Raw genomic sequence first — 14,436 nt, 5'->3', positions numbered from 1 at the left:
ACTTTAGTTTCCCCCTCAGTTCTGCTGAAGGTTGTTTTGGCCTTTACCCCTCCAGTGTGTTGATTTGAGGTGAATTTAACGGAGTTGCCATGTCGGCACTGCAGAAATGGAAAATAAATAAAATGGTGACTAATAGTTTCATATTCATAGTTTAAAAGTTAGTTTTCTACTTTTGTCTGAACCCTGGAAGAATATATTGTGTTTAAAGTAGCACCACGTGAAAAAGTACTAATTTAGAAGTAAAAACTAAGTAAAGTAAATGAGTATTAGCAACAAAATATACTCAAATATCCTCAGTACTTTTGTAATGTGAAAAGGAGAAGAGTTCAGCTCTGTTCTCAGATTTCTTTACAAATGTTCAGATCAAAGAAAAAGGTTAAAGAAAAGAAGGGAGGAAGGCATTTGAATAAAATAATGGACGGACAGAAAGGAGGATACAGAAAAGTAGAAAGAAGGAATTAAAGAAGTAAAGACGTTTCGCTTTATGTTGACATTTCTTAGGACATTGAAGCAGGCTGCAGTTTATATTTTGGCACTAATGAATCTGGAAATGGACAAAGTGTTTATAGGTTGAACAGAAGCGTTTGGTGGTTTTTATAAGCAGCCAAAAATATCTATAAACTGTGTCCAAAGATTGGAAAGTTCACCCTCCAACCTGAAAACCTTAATGCATAAATTATTCTTTTAGATCTTTGTCGGTGAGAGTTCACTTCAGCTTCAAATGCTCAAAAGGCTGCAGAACAACATTCAGTGTGCACAAGTACAATCTGCCGTTGTCATGCATTTTCTGGTAGTGAACTAAATATAAGCATGTTAAGATCAAGTGTTTACCTACAGTACTGACCACACACTCTCCACATTTCCCTTATAATTAAATTATTAAATCATTTGATACTTTCCAGGAAATTCTGCTATATTTAATAGTAACATAGCAGCATATTTATGGGAAATTATTTTGAAAATTTAAAGGAAATTAGTAGAAAAGTAAAAGACTTAAAGAGTTAAATAAAGAGTTTCTAAAAGGTGATTATTGGATAATGTTTTTAATATAAAATATAAGTCCCCTAAGTATCTAGTCACTCCAGCTGTCAAACCCCTGAAATGTAGAGAAGGAAACCTGGAAATAAACAGGTAAAGAACGAACCTGTAAAGTAGTAAATTATTTATTTCTCCTGCTGTCACATGTTTTACACAACAAACTCCTTCTGACAGCACTACGAGGAGCCAACACCTCCAGGCGTCAATAATGAAATACTTCCACAAACCGGGGAACAAATTTCACTTCACTTTTTTTTATTTTATTTTGGAACTCAAAAGGGTTTTGTGGGACTCGAGGGAAGATAGAAGTCTATGAAAAAAAAAGAGACAAACACACACAGTGTGAAACGTGAAACAGCACAAGTCCTTTCCTTTAAAACACTATATTATGCAAAGAAAAAAAAAAAAAAAAGGGCAGCAGCAGAGCACTTGTAACGACTTGTCTCTCTCTCGGTAAACAGCGCTCGGTCATGTGACCTCTGCCGTCCATCTTTAAAGAGCTTCGGCTTCTTGAAAGAACGGTTTGCTGACACGTTTAAAAAAAAAAAAGAAGAACGCCTCGGGGAGAAAATACAGACATCAGCTTCACGTCGATATGAGTTCACAACTGCTGGAGAGGAGGTGGAGGTGAAGCTCTGCTGGTGTCAAAATGTCCACTTGAGGCTTCTGTAGTTGTAGTCCAGAGAGGAGAGAGGAGGTCAGATCTGTTGGAGGACAATCTGGGCTGATGACATCACAGGAAACGACCAAATCCAGATCCTGATTCAGAAAAAAAAAAAAGTCCTCCCAAAGTGTCGTCAGTGAGGAAACACAGCTGTTTATTATTATTCCTTTCCAGGTTCTCCGTCTGTCCCCAGGGTCTCTTTGTTTTTGTGTTGGATTGTAAGCCACATGGCGTCTCCATGGTAACGGCGGAAATCAGGTGTTTTTTTCCTTATGGAGGCCAGGTAGACGCCCAGAGGGGGAGGGGCTTAGAGGAGGACGGGGTCCTGCTCAGAGATCCCTTTTCCGAGGAGGTCTGCAGACCGGCTGATGGGAGTCCTGCAGAGAATAAAAAAAAAACAGATGGCGGAGTGTCAACAGGAAGTCAATTAAAATCAAAACAACGATCTTGTCATATTTATATTCTTTTTGTCAGTGGGAATAATAACAACTTCTTAATCGATGCAAGTCACCGTAAGGTCCAGGTCCATTCTGGGACAAGAACAGAAACATTCATCTGCATGTTGTAACAGAATAAGATAAGATAGAGCTTTTTTATATCCTGAGAGAAAACAGATGTGCAGCAGCTGCAACATAAAGTGGGAAATAGTGCAAATATTAAAAGATATCATAAGGTGTTAATCCAAAATGTATGTAAAGACAACGAACAGGTTAACAGTAAGGATCTAACTGGGTTCAATTAGAAATGTATGTCCGAGTTTACACCATTACATTTAGTTTTTGTTAGTTTTACAGCTTACTTTTTTGATCATATCTTTACTAGTTTATTAATCATTTATTATACTTGTTTTGTTTTTTACTGATGCTTGTTGTTGTTGTTGTTGTTGTATCCGAGTGTTTCTTCCACCTCGGTGCAAACTTCCACTTCGTCCAAAGTTGAACTCTTTGCTGTTTTAAATATGTTCAAAGGGGCCAAAGTTTAGGAGTAATTTTATAGAAGAAGCAAATGAGGAGGGAAAAAAAGGCCAAATGGATGTGAAGTGGTCATTTCCTCGTGTATATATAAATCTGTGTGTGTGTGTGTGTGTGTGTGTGTGTGTGTGTGTGTGTGTGTGTGTGTGTGTGTGTGTGTGTGTGTGTGTGTCTCCTGCATGCATGGCTGCATCAGATCCCAGCTGACAGGTGTATTGTTTCCCGGCAGCCATAAGCTCAATAATGTCAGAGGGGAGAAAAGAAAACGCTTCTTCTGAAGACTCTTTAATTGTCTTCGTTCTGAGTGAAGTTGCCGTCTGACTGACCACATTTTAGGGAAACCCCTCCTCCACCTCCCCCTCCTCCTCCCATCTCTAACTCCTCTACACTTCCTCTCTACACATTAACATCCTCTTAATCTCCCCTCCCTTCACTCCCTCCCCCCCTCCCCCTCCCTCCTCCCTCCTCGACTCCAGCTTAATAATGAAAATTGCTTACGGAGTAATTGGACTCCGTGTAATCAAATAAAGAGATGAGAGCTTTCTGCGTCTCCCGCTAATGATCAGTTCGTTAGAGCGAATGTGGAGAGGATCTCAGAGGATTAATTGACCTTTAAATCAGATGGAAACGGCTTTAATTAGCGAGGAGGAGCCGTAAAGGACCGCAGAGGATGAGAGAGATGTTTTGACGTCTCGTTTCTTTTCTTTTTTTGCCTCTAAGTCTAGTGTTTCTTTAAGAAAACATGGACGAGAAGTCATAAAATAAATAGAAAAATGAACATTTGACTATGACAGATGATGTGAATGAAAGCTCCAGAACTGCCACTAAAGGGTCTTGTGATAGAAATGTGTTTTGCTAAAGGAAATATGCTGCTATGGAGGAAGTGATTAAAATGGGAGCCCCACTTTATCTCTATATTTCTTAACATTTTGGTGAACTTGCGCCATAAATGTCTCACTGACTTTTCTACAATGGAGACAGATAACAATTACAAAAAAATGGCTGAATTTATGTTTAAAGATGCTTCTTTCTATGATTTGTATGAGTTGATTTATGGACATTTGTGAATATAGTGGTGTCATGATGATTGACGATAGCATTGATATTAAACAAATTTAATACTGACATTATGTTATTAAAGTGACAATCTTGAAAATTTTAATTTAAATGAATGTCTGTTAAGTCACTATCTTTCCCCAAATGAGGTTAGCCAACGACCCACTGATAAAAGTATTGCAATATTTAAATATTTGCAGTATTACAAACTGGGTGTCCGTGGCGACATTTAAAACGCTGTATTACAGTTTTTTTTTCCTATTTAATACATGCAAAATTAACCTATGCACACGACTCTGAAAACCTGACGAATTAACTAAAACAACACACACAACTCCTTTGCTTTCATTAAAATACAAATTGGAAAAAACAACCAGGACTTAAATCTTAAAGATTGCCACTATAGAATACACACGTCATTATCGTGTTAAATCAAGCAACTCTTAAATTCATATTTACCGACTATACAGCGTAATTCATTTGCCAAAAAAGGGACAAATCAAAATCTGGACCGCTAAATATCTAAAGAAGAAAGTGAATCAACCAAAACTAAAAAAATGTCATGTGGTTGACCTGTCCCTTTAATCACTTGACTCGCGTTACTCACGGTGGTTTCCCGGGTCAATGGGCGTGTCCTCTGGCTGCAGCGTGGAGGTGGTGGTGCTACATGTAGTGCCACTGTCCCTCCACCCCCATCCCCACTCCACCTAAAGGACCTGAAGGACAAACACAAGGACCACATCAGTTCAACCATGAACAACCATGTTTGTTAGTGCAGCCTTAAACTTGTTTCTGTCAATGTTGATGTAATGCAGTATTTCAATAATTCAGTTAAATATATTTGAAATTCAGATTTATTAAAATGCACACAATTTAGAACTGCATCTCCACAGTTCACAACAACATAAGTGTGTGTGTGTGTGTGTGTGTGTGTGTGTGTGTGTGTGTGTGTGTGTGTGTGTGTGTGTGTGTGTGTGTGTGTGCGTGTGCGTGTGTTTACCAGGTGGTCTGATTCCCATGTGTGTCTGTCCGTCCATAATGAAGCTTCCCATTGGTTGACCATCTGGGCCGTACGGTCCTGCATGGCCCACTGTGGACGAGGAGGAGGGGGGATTACTCTTTTTAATTATCTCACTCCTGCTGTCCCACAGTGATGACATCACTCTCACTCACACTGTGAGGCTAAGGACGGTCTGACAGCTGCTGTCTATCACACGACTTCTCCCTCATGGAGAGAGATCCGCCTCTCGTTGGCGTTAAGACACTTTGGTTTAGAGAAAGAAATTACTTAAACTCTACTATCTACTACTCTCTATTCCTGCTCCCCAGAGGATGAACAACAATGACTTTGTTGACTCCTGACCTATAGACTTTATATAAGAAATGGACGTAGTCGCTGTAAAGTCACCAATTGGTTTGTTCACTGCCGTTTTGAAGCCTCAAGTTCATCATTTGGCCGTCACCATCTAGTCTTTTTGCAACAAGAAGTGACACGAGAGGGTGGAGCGAACTACAACCGAATTTTTGGTGACGTCAAAACACATTGTGAAAAGGTTCAATTTGTAAAAAGAAAAAAGGCAGAACTCCCAGACCGGGCAACGCCATGGTAGTGCGCTGTCAATCACTGTGTAGCCCCGCCCTAAAGCATACCCTGCTTTATGGTCTATTTGACTCTAAATGGAGCATCATTTACTAAATGAACATCATGCTGTATTGAAGAAGACTTGAAACTAGAGACTGAGTTCTCCTCTAGCCCCAACCTTTAGGACAAATTTTACATGGAAAATACTGACTGATAGTATTTTTGCAACACTTCAAATCCATATATATTACATATATCTTTGTGTACTCCAGCCTCTAGGGGCACTATAGCATGACTTTAGACTTGGTGCTTTAATTAAAGCCTGACTTCACTCTTCTGCAGATGAATATTATGCTGCAGCCTTTTGTCTAAGCAAGTCAAGAGGGTTTTACACAACTAATCTATGATCTCTGACCTTTTGACCCGCTCCGCAGACCCTACTGTTAGCAACAGGGCAAGAATGAAAGAAAGGATGGAGAAGGCAAGAAACTACAGGAAGTGTAAAGTCTGGTGAGGCTTTTCTTATTGTCATCAAATCCCATGAAAAGAGCAAAACCAACAGTGAATGTATTAACTAACAAGTATTGTGTTTGTATCAAAGCCTGATGTATAGTCTTCTTCTGCTCCATTGACCTCCATTAAAAGCACATTAATGAGCCTCACTGTTGTTCCTTCATCACCATGAACACACACACTGTATTTTGTTTTGGCTCAATCACACACACACACACACCGTCCTGCTGCCACAAATACTCACTAGAGCACCAAATATGGATTCCTCCGCCACTGAAAATAGTCCCTAACAAATGCACCATTTCCTCTTGTTTGTTTGATAAAAAACTACAGTGACCAGCTGTTTTAAGAAATTACTGACACTTAAAAAAAGAAACCATATATTTGTGTTTTTAAATATTTACATCTGGGCCACAGACACGAAGTCAAAGTATTGAGAGAGGGACTAACATGTAATTTATTGGTTTTGTTTTGGTTAAAATGAACCCAAATGACAAATCTCAGCATAAAATCCAAATAAAATCTCTTCCATTTTGCTAAACTTGTTTATGCTGTCATTTATTTTCCTTGCATCTGATCTTTGGAGGGAGGAGAAGAGGAGGAGGAGGAGGAGGAGGAGGAGGAGGGTGACGGTCATTAATCAATGATGAGACGACTTAAAATGAAATGTATTCATCCTCGCGGGGGAAATTAGCTCCATAAAGTTTCATCCTCAGGGGAAGTGAGGGAAGTTTTTTTTTTTTTTTTTTTTCCCTTCAATCTACATAGTCACATTCCCAGGATCCAGGTCTTTAACAGTTTCTCATCGCCCTCATTCAGCAGTGCATCGATGCTTTTGTGTGGAAGTCAGCTGCGGGGTAAAAGCTAACAAAGCTTAGGGGCCAAAAGGCTAACGGTACTTTAGCCCCGCTTTAGCTGGGCTCCTATTTGTTTTAATCCCAGGTTAAAATGTTCAATGGAGTGGTCAGTCAAAGCGATTAGCGTCTTTGTCTGGAGCTAATCCTGCTGGGGTTTAGAGGCCATTCAATCCTGGAGTTTAAGCTTCTCTGTTTCGCTTTAACACACCGAAGAGCCAAGAGAGCAAAAGACACAGAGAGCATGGAGCTGGGGGGGGGTTCAACAGTGAGGCTTTTTTTGGTTCGTCTTACTGCTCAAAATTCAGGCTGTGTTTTTACATGCACTTAGTATTCCAAATATGATCAGGTGTTTGCACATGAAGACATCACATTCTGTTTTCACAAATTTGGATAAATCCCTTTTTCCATGTTTGTGTGTGCCCTCTGAATTTATCCACTAGAAACCAGAATACAGTGACATGTGAAGCCCTTATCCAGGTTTGTGATAACTGTGTCATGTTCTCGACCATAGACTGTTTATAAGAAGTAGGGCGTCGTCATCGTGATGTCATTTATTGGTTTGTGGATTGCTGTTTTGAATCCTCGGATGAGGCGTTTTGGTCGTCGGCTCTTTTTTGCAACCAGTGAAGTTACCATATTTGAACAGCAGAGAAGTGAAGTAGATACTAAATTAGATTAAATGAGTTAAGTGTTTTCTATTAAATCAACTTTTTTTACTGAATATAACTCGTCAGTGTCTGCCTCCCTTTGTTTGGGAATTTTGGAAATCTTTTATCAGTAAATGTTTTTCTTTTGGACTTAAGTTAAGACACAGTTTTGGAAATGTTTGATCACATGAGCCTGAAAAAAAACCTTCAAATAGTTCCATCATGGAGGAATTTTTCTCTTCGCTATTGAGTATCCAAAATCAGAATATTGGCAAAAATTTGGCAAGCCTACTTGACGGACTCATGTCGACTTTCACAACTTGACTCGGATCTACTTGTTGTCCTGTTGCCGTGTCAGTTAACTAGACAGTAGTTCTGAAGCTATTGACCCTTTCGGATTTGACAAGGACTCCAAACCATCTGAGAAGTAACACTTGAAATCATTTTGGACGTAAAAATAACGGATAAAGGTAAGGCTGTACATTTAAGAATGCAACCGTGTTACAGTATCATTGAAGCATAGCTCATCAATCAGGTGAGTCAGAGGTGCTACGAATAAAAAGAAACACCAGCAGTTCTACAATGTAGTTTATCATCAGGCCATGTGGGATGCATTTGAATCTTGCGAACCTTGAGATTCCGACTCAAGAGTTTTCTGCCAATCGGCAACTTTATCGACACAAGAAGCTTTCAAAAATCACAGCATCTATCGTTGTTTACCTTCTGGGTTTGATTTGGATTTCAGATACAAACTGTCAAATCTCAAATGTCAGACCTTCCAACCAACCCCTAACCCCCCAACATTATCATGCATTACCATGTGACCAAATAAAGCTTTGATGAACAAAAACAGCTTGAACAGAAGGCCAAAAAATGGAGGGAAATTAAATGTTCTCTTTGTTTAAGCATCGATTTTATCATCAAAAGCAAAGTGTCAAAACTACACATTATTAACATCAGGTCCAGATGTTGATATATGATCAAATCTGAATGCAGATCAGGATCGGAGGATAAATATAAAAATGTATAAAGCTTGCCTGATCTGTTGGACTGGTCGATCATCGGCTGAACGATCCGCCGCCTCGCGTTGATGAACCTGAGAAACAGAAGAGGAGAGAGACAGTTTATAAATGAGGAGGAGCAGCAGTTTTCAATGTTCTGTCTGTAAAGCTGCAGAGAAACCTTAAGTTCCTCTCTGATTCACTGTTGGACATTGAACACCTCACTGCACACAGAATATCACAAGTTTGTCTCGTGTGTTTTCTTTTCTGGTTTTCAGAGCGAGACTGAAAAGAAAAGTTTAAATCACAACATAGAGATGAAAAGGGCTTCATACAACCACGTGGAGCTTCAACTTCCAGATCTATCAGTAAAGAGGAAAATCTAGTTGCTAAAATAGCACTGACACGTAATTATGTTGAAGTTTTAAAAAAAACGTTGCAAAATATGATAGATCATGTTATCGTACCTAGATTTTTATATTGGAAATTTATTTTTGAATATTTTAACTATTTGCGGGAAGATACAATGATGAAGACAAAAAATAACTCAACTTGCCTTGATAATAGAGTATTTTGTACTGATATGATTAACACCAAGAAGCAAAGGAAATCAATGGTTTAGTAGCTAAAGTAGTTTTGTTTCCTTTAGTCAACAGCTTTAGTTTAGCAGATAAAATTGAAACATGACCAAAGTTTTAGTTTAAAATGCAGTTTGGTTCCAGTAAGTTTAGAGTTCAGGTAAAAACTAAGAGGGTTTTTTAATCGCAAGTTATTATTATCCTGTTGTTCATTTCAGGAGCTTGAATTTAGTTTTCCGTCAGCTAAAAGTCAGGCTTGGCAGCTAATTTTGAACCACAATTTTAGATTAACAGCTAAAACTTTGGTGATGTTTGCGTTCTAATTCATTAGCTAATGCAGTTTGATTTCCTTGAGCCAACAGTTCAGTTTAGCAGCTAAAATGAAAACAAAAAATGAAGCTGTAGTTGAACATCTACGACTATGTTCCTGTCAGGCTGGTGGTCCAGTTCATCAGCCAACGCAGACTGGTTTCAGTGAGCTAAAAATTCGGGTTAGTAGCTAAAACTGTTTTTATTAGCCGCTGGTTTAATTCAGCAGCTTAAATGTAGATACCCGTTAGCTAAAAGTCAAATTTAGCCGCTAAAGCAGGTTGGTTCAAGTTAAGTTCTGATTTATTTGCAGTTTAAATGAATTTGTCAAATCCAACGAAGCTGTTTACACACTTTGCTTCCTGGAGCTCGGCCATCTGCTAACCAATTGGAAAACTATTGATGTACACAACGGGCCAACCAGCAATTTAGCCACATTTCAGTCCATTTTCTACTGTGTTTAAAGTATTATTCCACAGATAATACAGGGGTTATACAGTTCTTCTTAACCAGGTAAAACAAGTAAAAACATTGGTAGAAAAGTGTGAACGTCACTGAAACCCAGTCCGTGATGCCTTCAGGCGTCAGCGGGGCTGCTGCAGCAGCGGTGCATTCATACATGTCCCCTTCTAAGTACACTCTTGAAAGCCATCATCCTGGTATGCGTGACCTATGACCTGGCACCTTCTGTGACCCCCCTCCTCCCCCTCCTCCTCCTTTTACTCCCCCCTGTCGCCTGGTCGCTCTGGTCTTCCTCAGCTTAAAGCCTTCTGAACCGCCCGTCGACCCCTTCTGACCCGCCCCGGAGTGAAAGCTCTGTGCTTTCCCCACTTGATTTATGTCCCCTTACAACCAACTCCACACCCCCTCACCCCACCTCCTCACCCCCGGGGAGGGATGGTTCCATTTCAACTTGTTCAGGGAAAAAGAGGGAGGAGAAGGGGGGTACAAAAAAATAAGGAAAAAGTGGGGGGACGACCCTGTTTCCTATTCAGGAAAACAAAAGCCAGAGCAGCCTTTTCAGGGAGTAAAAAAAAAAAATGCTAACAGGAGGAGGAGGAGGAGGGGTGAAACACAGAGGAGTTTTTAGAGGAGGGCAAAGGAGGATCTGCATCAGCTCCAACAGGAAAGATGAATAACTTTCACTGAAATATTTGACATTGTCGGGTCTCCATGGAGTTTCCTCCCCAAAAGTGCTGACAACGTGCAAATAATTTACTCCCTCTGGACTCGGAGGAAAACTTCAGCGCAAAAAAATGCTTAAATGCAGTTTAAGAGACTTTTCTGAAATAAAACAGTCTTCTAAAATCACAAAATACTTAGAAATAAGGGGAAAAAAAGAGCGTATAGGACAATCGAGAAGATATACTGGTTCCATAAGGAAATATTTTTTTTGTGACAGGAACAATGTCACAAGATAATTAGAGAAAGAAGAAGACAAATAAAGAAAACATGTTTCTGTTACATTAGATTATGTTTTAAATATGTTGGTTTTTTTCATGTTAATACTGGATACTTTAGGCTCTTTAAATAAAGAAAACATGTTTCTGTTACATTAAATTATGTTTTAAATATGTTGTTTTTTTCATGTTAAGACTGGATACTTTAGGCTCTTTAAATAAAGAAAACATGTTTCTGTTACATTAAATTATGTTTTAAATATGTTGGTTTTTTTCATGTTAATACTGGATACTTTAGGCTCTTTTGGCGTTTAGAAATCCTCCAGATGGAACAGTTTGAGACGGAGAAATTACTGGTTGAGCCGTTCATAATTCATGTCCATGATGAGAGGCTTAAGGATATTCTGTGTATTTTAAATTATTACTCCCATGGATAAAAATCATAACTCATCGTGGGATTTTGATTTAAACTCAGCAGCTGTGAATAATTAATGATAGAATGTTCTGATGTCATTCTTTCATATTTGTTGGATTATTCGTTTGGTAGAAGAAACAATTTCAAAGTCGCTAAAGTTGAGGTGGAAAAACTAAGAGAATCATGTGAGTCTGTTTTTAACCTCCTTTAGAGCGTCGAGAGCTTCACCTACTCATGACCCCTTCACACCATGAGACCGAGTTTACAGCTGTCAACCCATAAACACACACACACACACACACACACACACACACACACACACACACACACACACACACACACACACACACACACACACACACACACACACACACACACAACACACACACACACACACACAAAGGCCTCGACCATCAGCTGCCCCCCCACAGGCCTCCATAACACTGAGGCTTATTCTTCTGCAGCCAGACGACCCATAAACTTCCACACGACACCCAACTGTGCTCAGGTACCGTTTGTATCAGGTCTCTTTTATATATATTTTATTTATTGAACCTTTATTTATCCTGGATGGTTCTGTTAAGATTTAAAATATATTTTTCTAAGGGCGTTCTGGCCAAGACGATTCTCAAACACAGTCTCACGGCAGTTTGTGAAATAGTCACGAAATGCAATCAATTGGTTTCGTGAGTTGTCTGTTTTGTTTTTTTACATTACAAATTATGTTAAAATAAGTTCAAGCAAATAAAAAATACAACCATAAAACCACAATGCGGTGTCGAGCTGCTGACTCGTGATTGTTGTTTGTTGCACCCCATCCAACTCCCGCCCAACAAAAGTCCTCTTTTTGGATATTCAAAAACCACGTCACTTGCTCTAACCGTTGCTAGGATCCTAATTGACGTGCCATTGGCATTATTTGCAGGGAAACGGAAAAACAACAGACAATTTGTGTCCCTGAAAAACAAAACCAACAGATTTTTCAGCATTTCCTGCAGACCTTTCATGATACTGGGCTGGTTTCTCACATTAAAGCACAAATAACAATATTTAAACATACAAATTTCACATAAAACAAAACAAAACAAAAAAAAGTAAACCAACAGCTAATTACGTCCACGAGTTAGTATCATTCAGGAGTGAGCAGTGTAATTCACCTAAGGTTCAGCAAACTGTTCTCATTCATAGATCTGTGATCAAAATGTTGCACTAAATTATTAAAGGAGCAAATAATTGTTGGTTTCACCATCTTTGGACTGTTTGGTCCTAAAACTGTTGAGAAGTTTGTTTGCAGACGATGTTGTTCTTTCACTGCAAACATCGACTTTACGTCTTATTTTAACTTACATTAACCTCTGAGTTAAATCGAGGTTGTGTTTATTACATGGAAAGACTTAAACAGAAGTTAATCTATGGGCCCTCCAGCCCCTCCCCTCAGGTTGCAGGAGGAGGAGGCGTTTGCTCCTCTTTGTACAGTCAAACTCCTCTACTGAGGTTTCAAACAAAGCTGCTACACAACCACAATCATGAAACACATACACACACACTGACACACCACTTGTAAAACAGTCACTAAGCCCCGCCCACCCTAGGTGTCATTCTCAGGTCAGTACACCACCCCCTCCCCCCCTCACCCTCTCACCCCTCCACAACGGGTGTGTTTAAATAAACCAGTCCAGCTGTTTGCCATGAAAATGCCATTCACACCAACTGCCTCCACCCCACACACACACACATATACACACACACACACACACACACACATATATACACACACACACACACACACACACACACCCTGTCATAAATCAACAAATACAAAGATGAAGAAAAAATGAAAAGACACAAAAACTGATCCGACCTGACAGTTTGACCAACAACTATAATATTAATAGGAGGATTATTAAATTAAATAAACAATTCAGTTTGTTAAAAGGTTTTATGGAAACGCTGTGAAAAGAAAAAATCTGATTTGTTCAGATAAAAGTTGAGGAGGAAGACTAAAGGAGAGTAAACAAGGAGAGGGAATTTAAGAATGCAAGCAAAGGAAACAAGGAAAATAGATGATAGGAAACGGGAAGGAAAGAAGGAGACGAAATACAGCTAAGCAATGGAAGGAAACAAGGAAAATAAATGAAAGGAAACAGGGAGAAGGCTGTGACGCAAGGTGAGGAAATTGTAGTAATCAAGGAGATTATATGAAAAGAAACAAGGAGAGGAGAGGAAATATAAGGAAGCAAGGGAAGGAAACAGGGAGAGGAGACAAGAGGAAAATATGAAAGGAAAGAAAAGAGGAGAGGAAATAAAGGGAAAGGAGGGTAAAACAAGGAAAGGAGAGGAAACGAGGGAACCAAGGAATTAATGAGAAGGAGAAGACGTCATCTCTGAAGCAGTCAAAATGAACTAAGTGCACGCACACGCACACGCACACGCACACACACACACACACACACACACACACACACACACACACACACACACACACACACACAGATGTATCCATGTGATCCGACGGTATAAAACAGCGGTGGGATCAAAGCTTCATTTACGGCCTTCGTCTCTGCTCGCTCGTTCACTCTGAATCTGCAGAATCAGGGAAAAATACTGCGAGCTGCTCCAGAGGCGTTACCACAGCAACAGCCAAATATTCAGAGGGAGCAGGTCTGACTAATGACTCCAATATATATCAAATAAGAACACGACTGTTTAACAAGTCTGAAGGTGTTTTACACTCCAAGGCTGAATTTATGTGAAATATTCACAGTTTATTTGATTTCTGTTTCTGTGAGATGAAAAAAAAAAAAAGAATAAAAATCTGAGTAGATTTAATGACGTTACGAGATCGAAGCATTGCTGTAAGTTTGTCATCTGAATCTCTGGTGGATTTTCTCCTCGAGTTGAAAGCAGCTGTTAAGAACCGTTCTGATGTTTCTGAAATGTGATTCTTGTTTTGTCTGTAACTGGCCCGCCTCCATTCAGAAAAAACTGTTTTCTGCTGTAATGCAACATTATATAAAAAAAAGCCTCATATTGTCTGAGTGCACTCTTCTGCTCTTTATAATTTAATGCAAAATATAGAGGGATATAAAATATAAATACTCCAGAACTCTTTTTGTTTCAGGTAATTGATTCAAATGTGGTTTAATTTCTTCTACATGTGCAATTACTAAACACAACACAGTCTCAGTAAAAAGCCTGATCCTGGAGAAGCTCACAAAAAGATCTCAAAGCTTGAAAAAAACGCTGTTAAGATGGCTTTAATTGGCTAAAACTTGACGAACCATTAGTCCTTTAAAGCTTGAGTTGATCATCTTATATAATAATTTCTCCATCATAAAAACTCAACAATTTTTTTCCAATGAAAGTAGCCACATTAGCTCCAAAACTCACCAAATCTAGCCAGGA

General features: G+C 39.2%; 1 protein-coding gene across 1 annotated transcript in view; it reads right to left on the bottom strand.

The window, feature by feature from the left end:
* Positions 1 to 1,177: 1,177 nt before the first annotated feature.
* meis1a (Meis homeobox 1 a) overlaps positions 1,178 to 14,436 on the bottom strand; it is a 47,142-nt gene continuing 33,883 nt past the window's right edge. Inside the window, exons 10-13 of the mRNA XM_054605035.1 lie at positions 8,366 to 8,424; positions 4,730 to 4,819; positions 4,337 to 4,445; positions 1,178 to 2,079 (exon numbers count right to left, since the gene is read on the bottom strand). Of these exons, the coding sequence (XP_054461010.1) occupies positions 4,393 to 4,445; positions 4,730 to 4,819; positions 8,366 to 8,424 (202 nt within the window). The 3' untranslated portion in view covers positions 1,178 to 2,079; positions 4,337 to 4,392. The remainder of the gene's footprint in view (positions 2,080 to 4,336; positions 4,446 to 4,729; positions 4,820 to 8,365; positions 8,425 to 14,436) is intronic.

Source organism: Anoplopoma fimbria, chromosome 9, assembly GCF_027596085.1.
Source record: "Anoplopoma fimbria isolate UVic2021 breed Golden Eagle Sablefish chromosome 9, Afim_UVic_2022, whole genome shotgun sequence".
NCBI classification, from domain to species: domain Eukaryota; kingdom Metazoa; phylum Chordata; class Actinopteri; order Perciformes; family Anoplopomatidae; genus Anoplopoma; species Anoplopoma fimbria.
The sequence above is the reverse complement of the archived record's forward strand: the minus strand, read 5'-3'. Positions and strand labels throughout refer to the sequence as shown.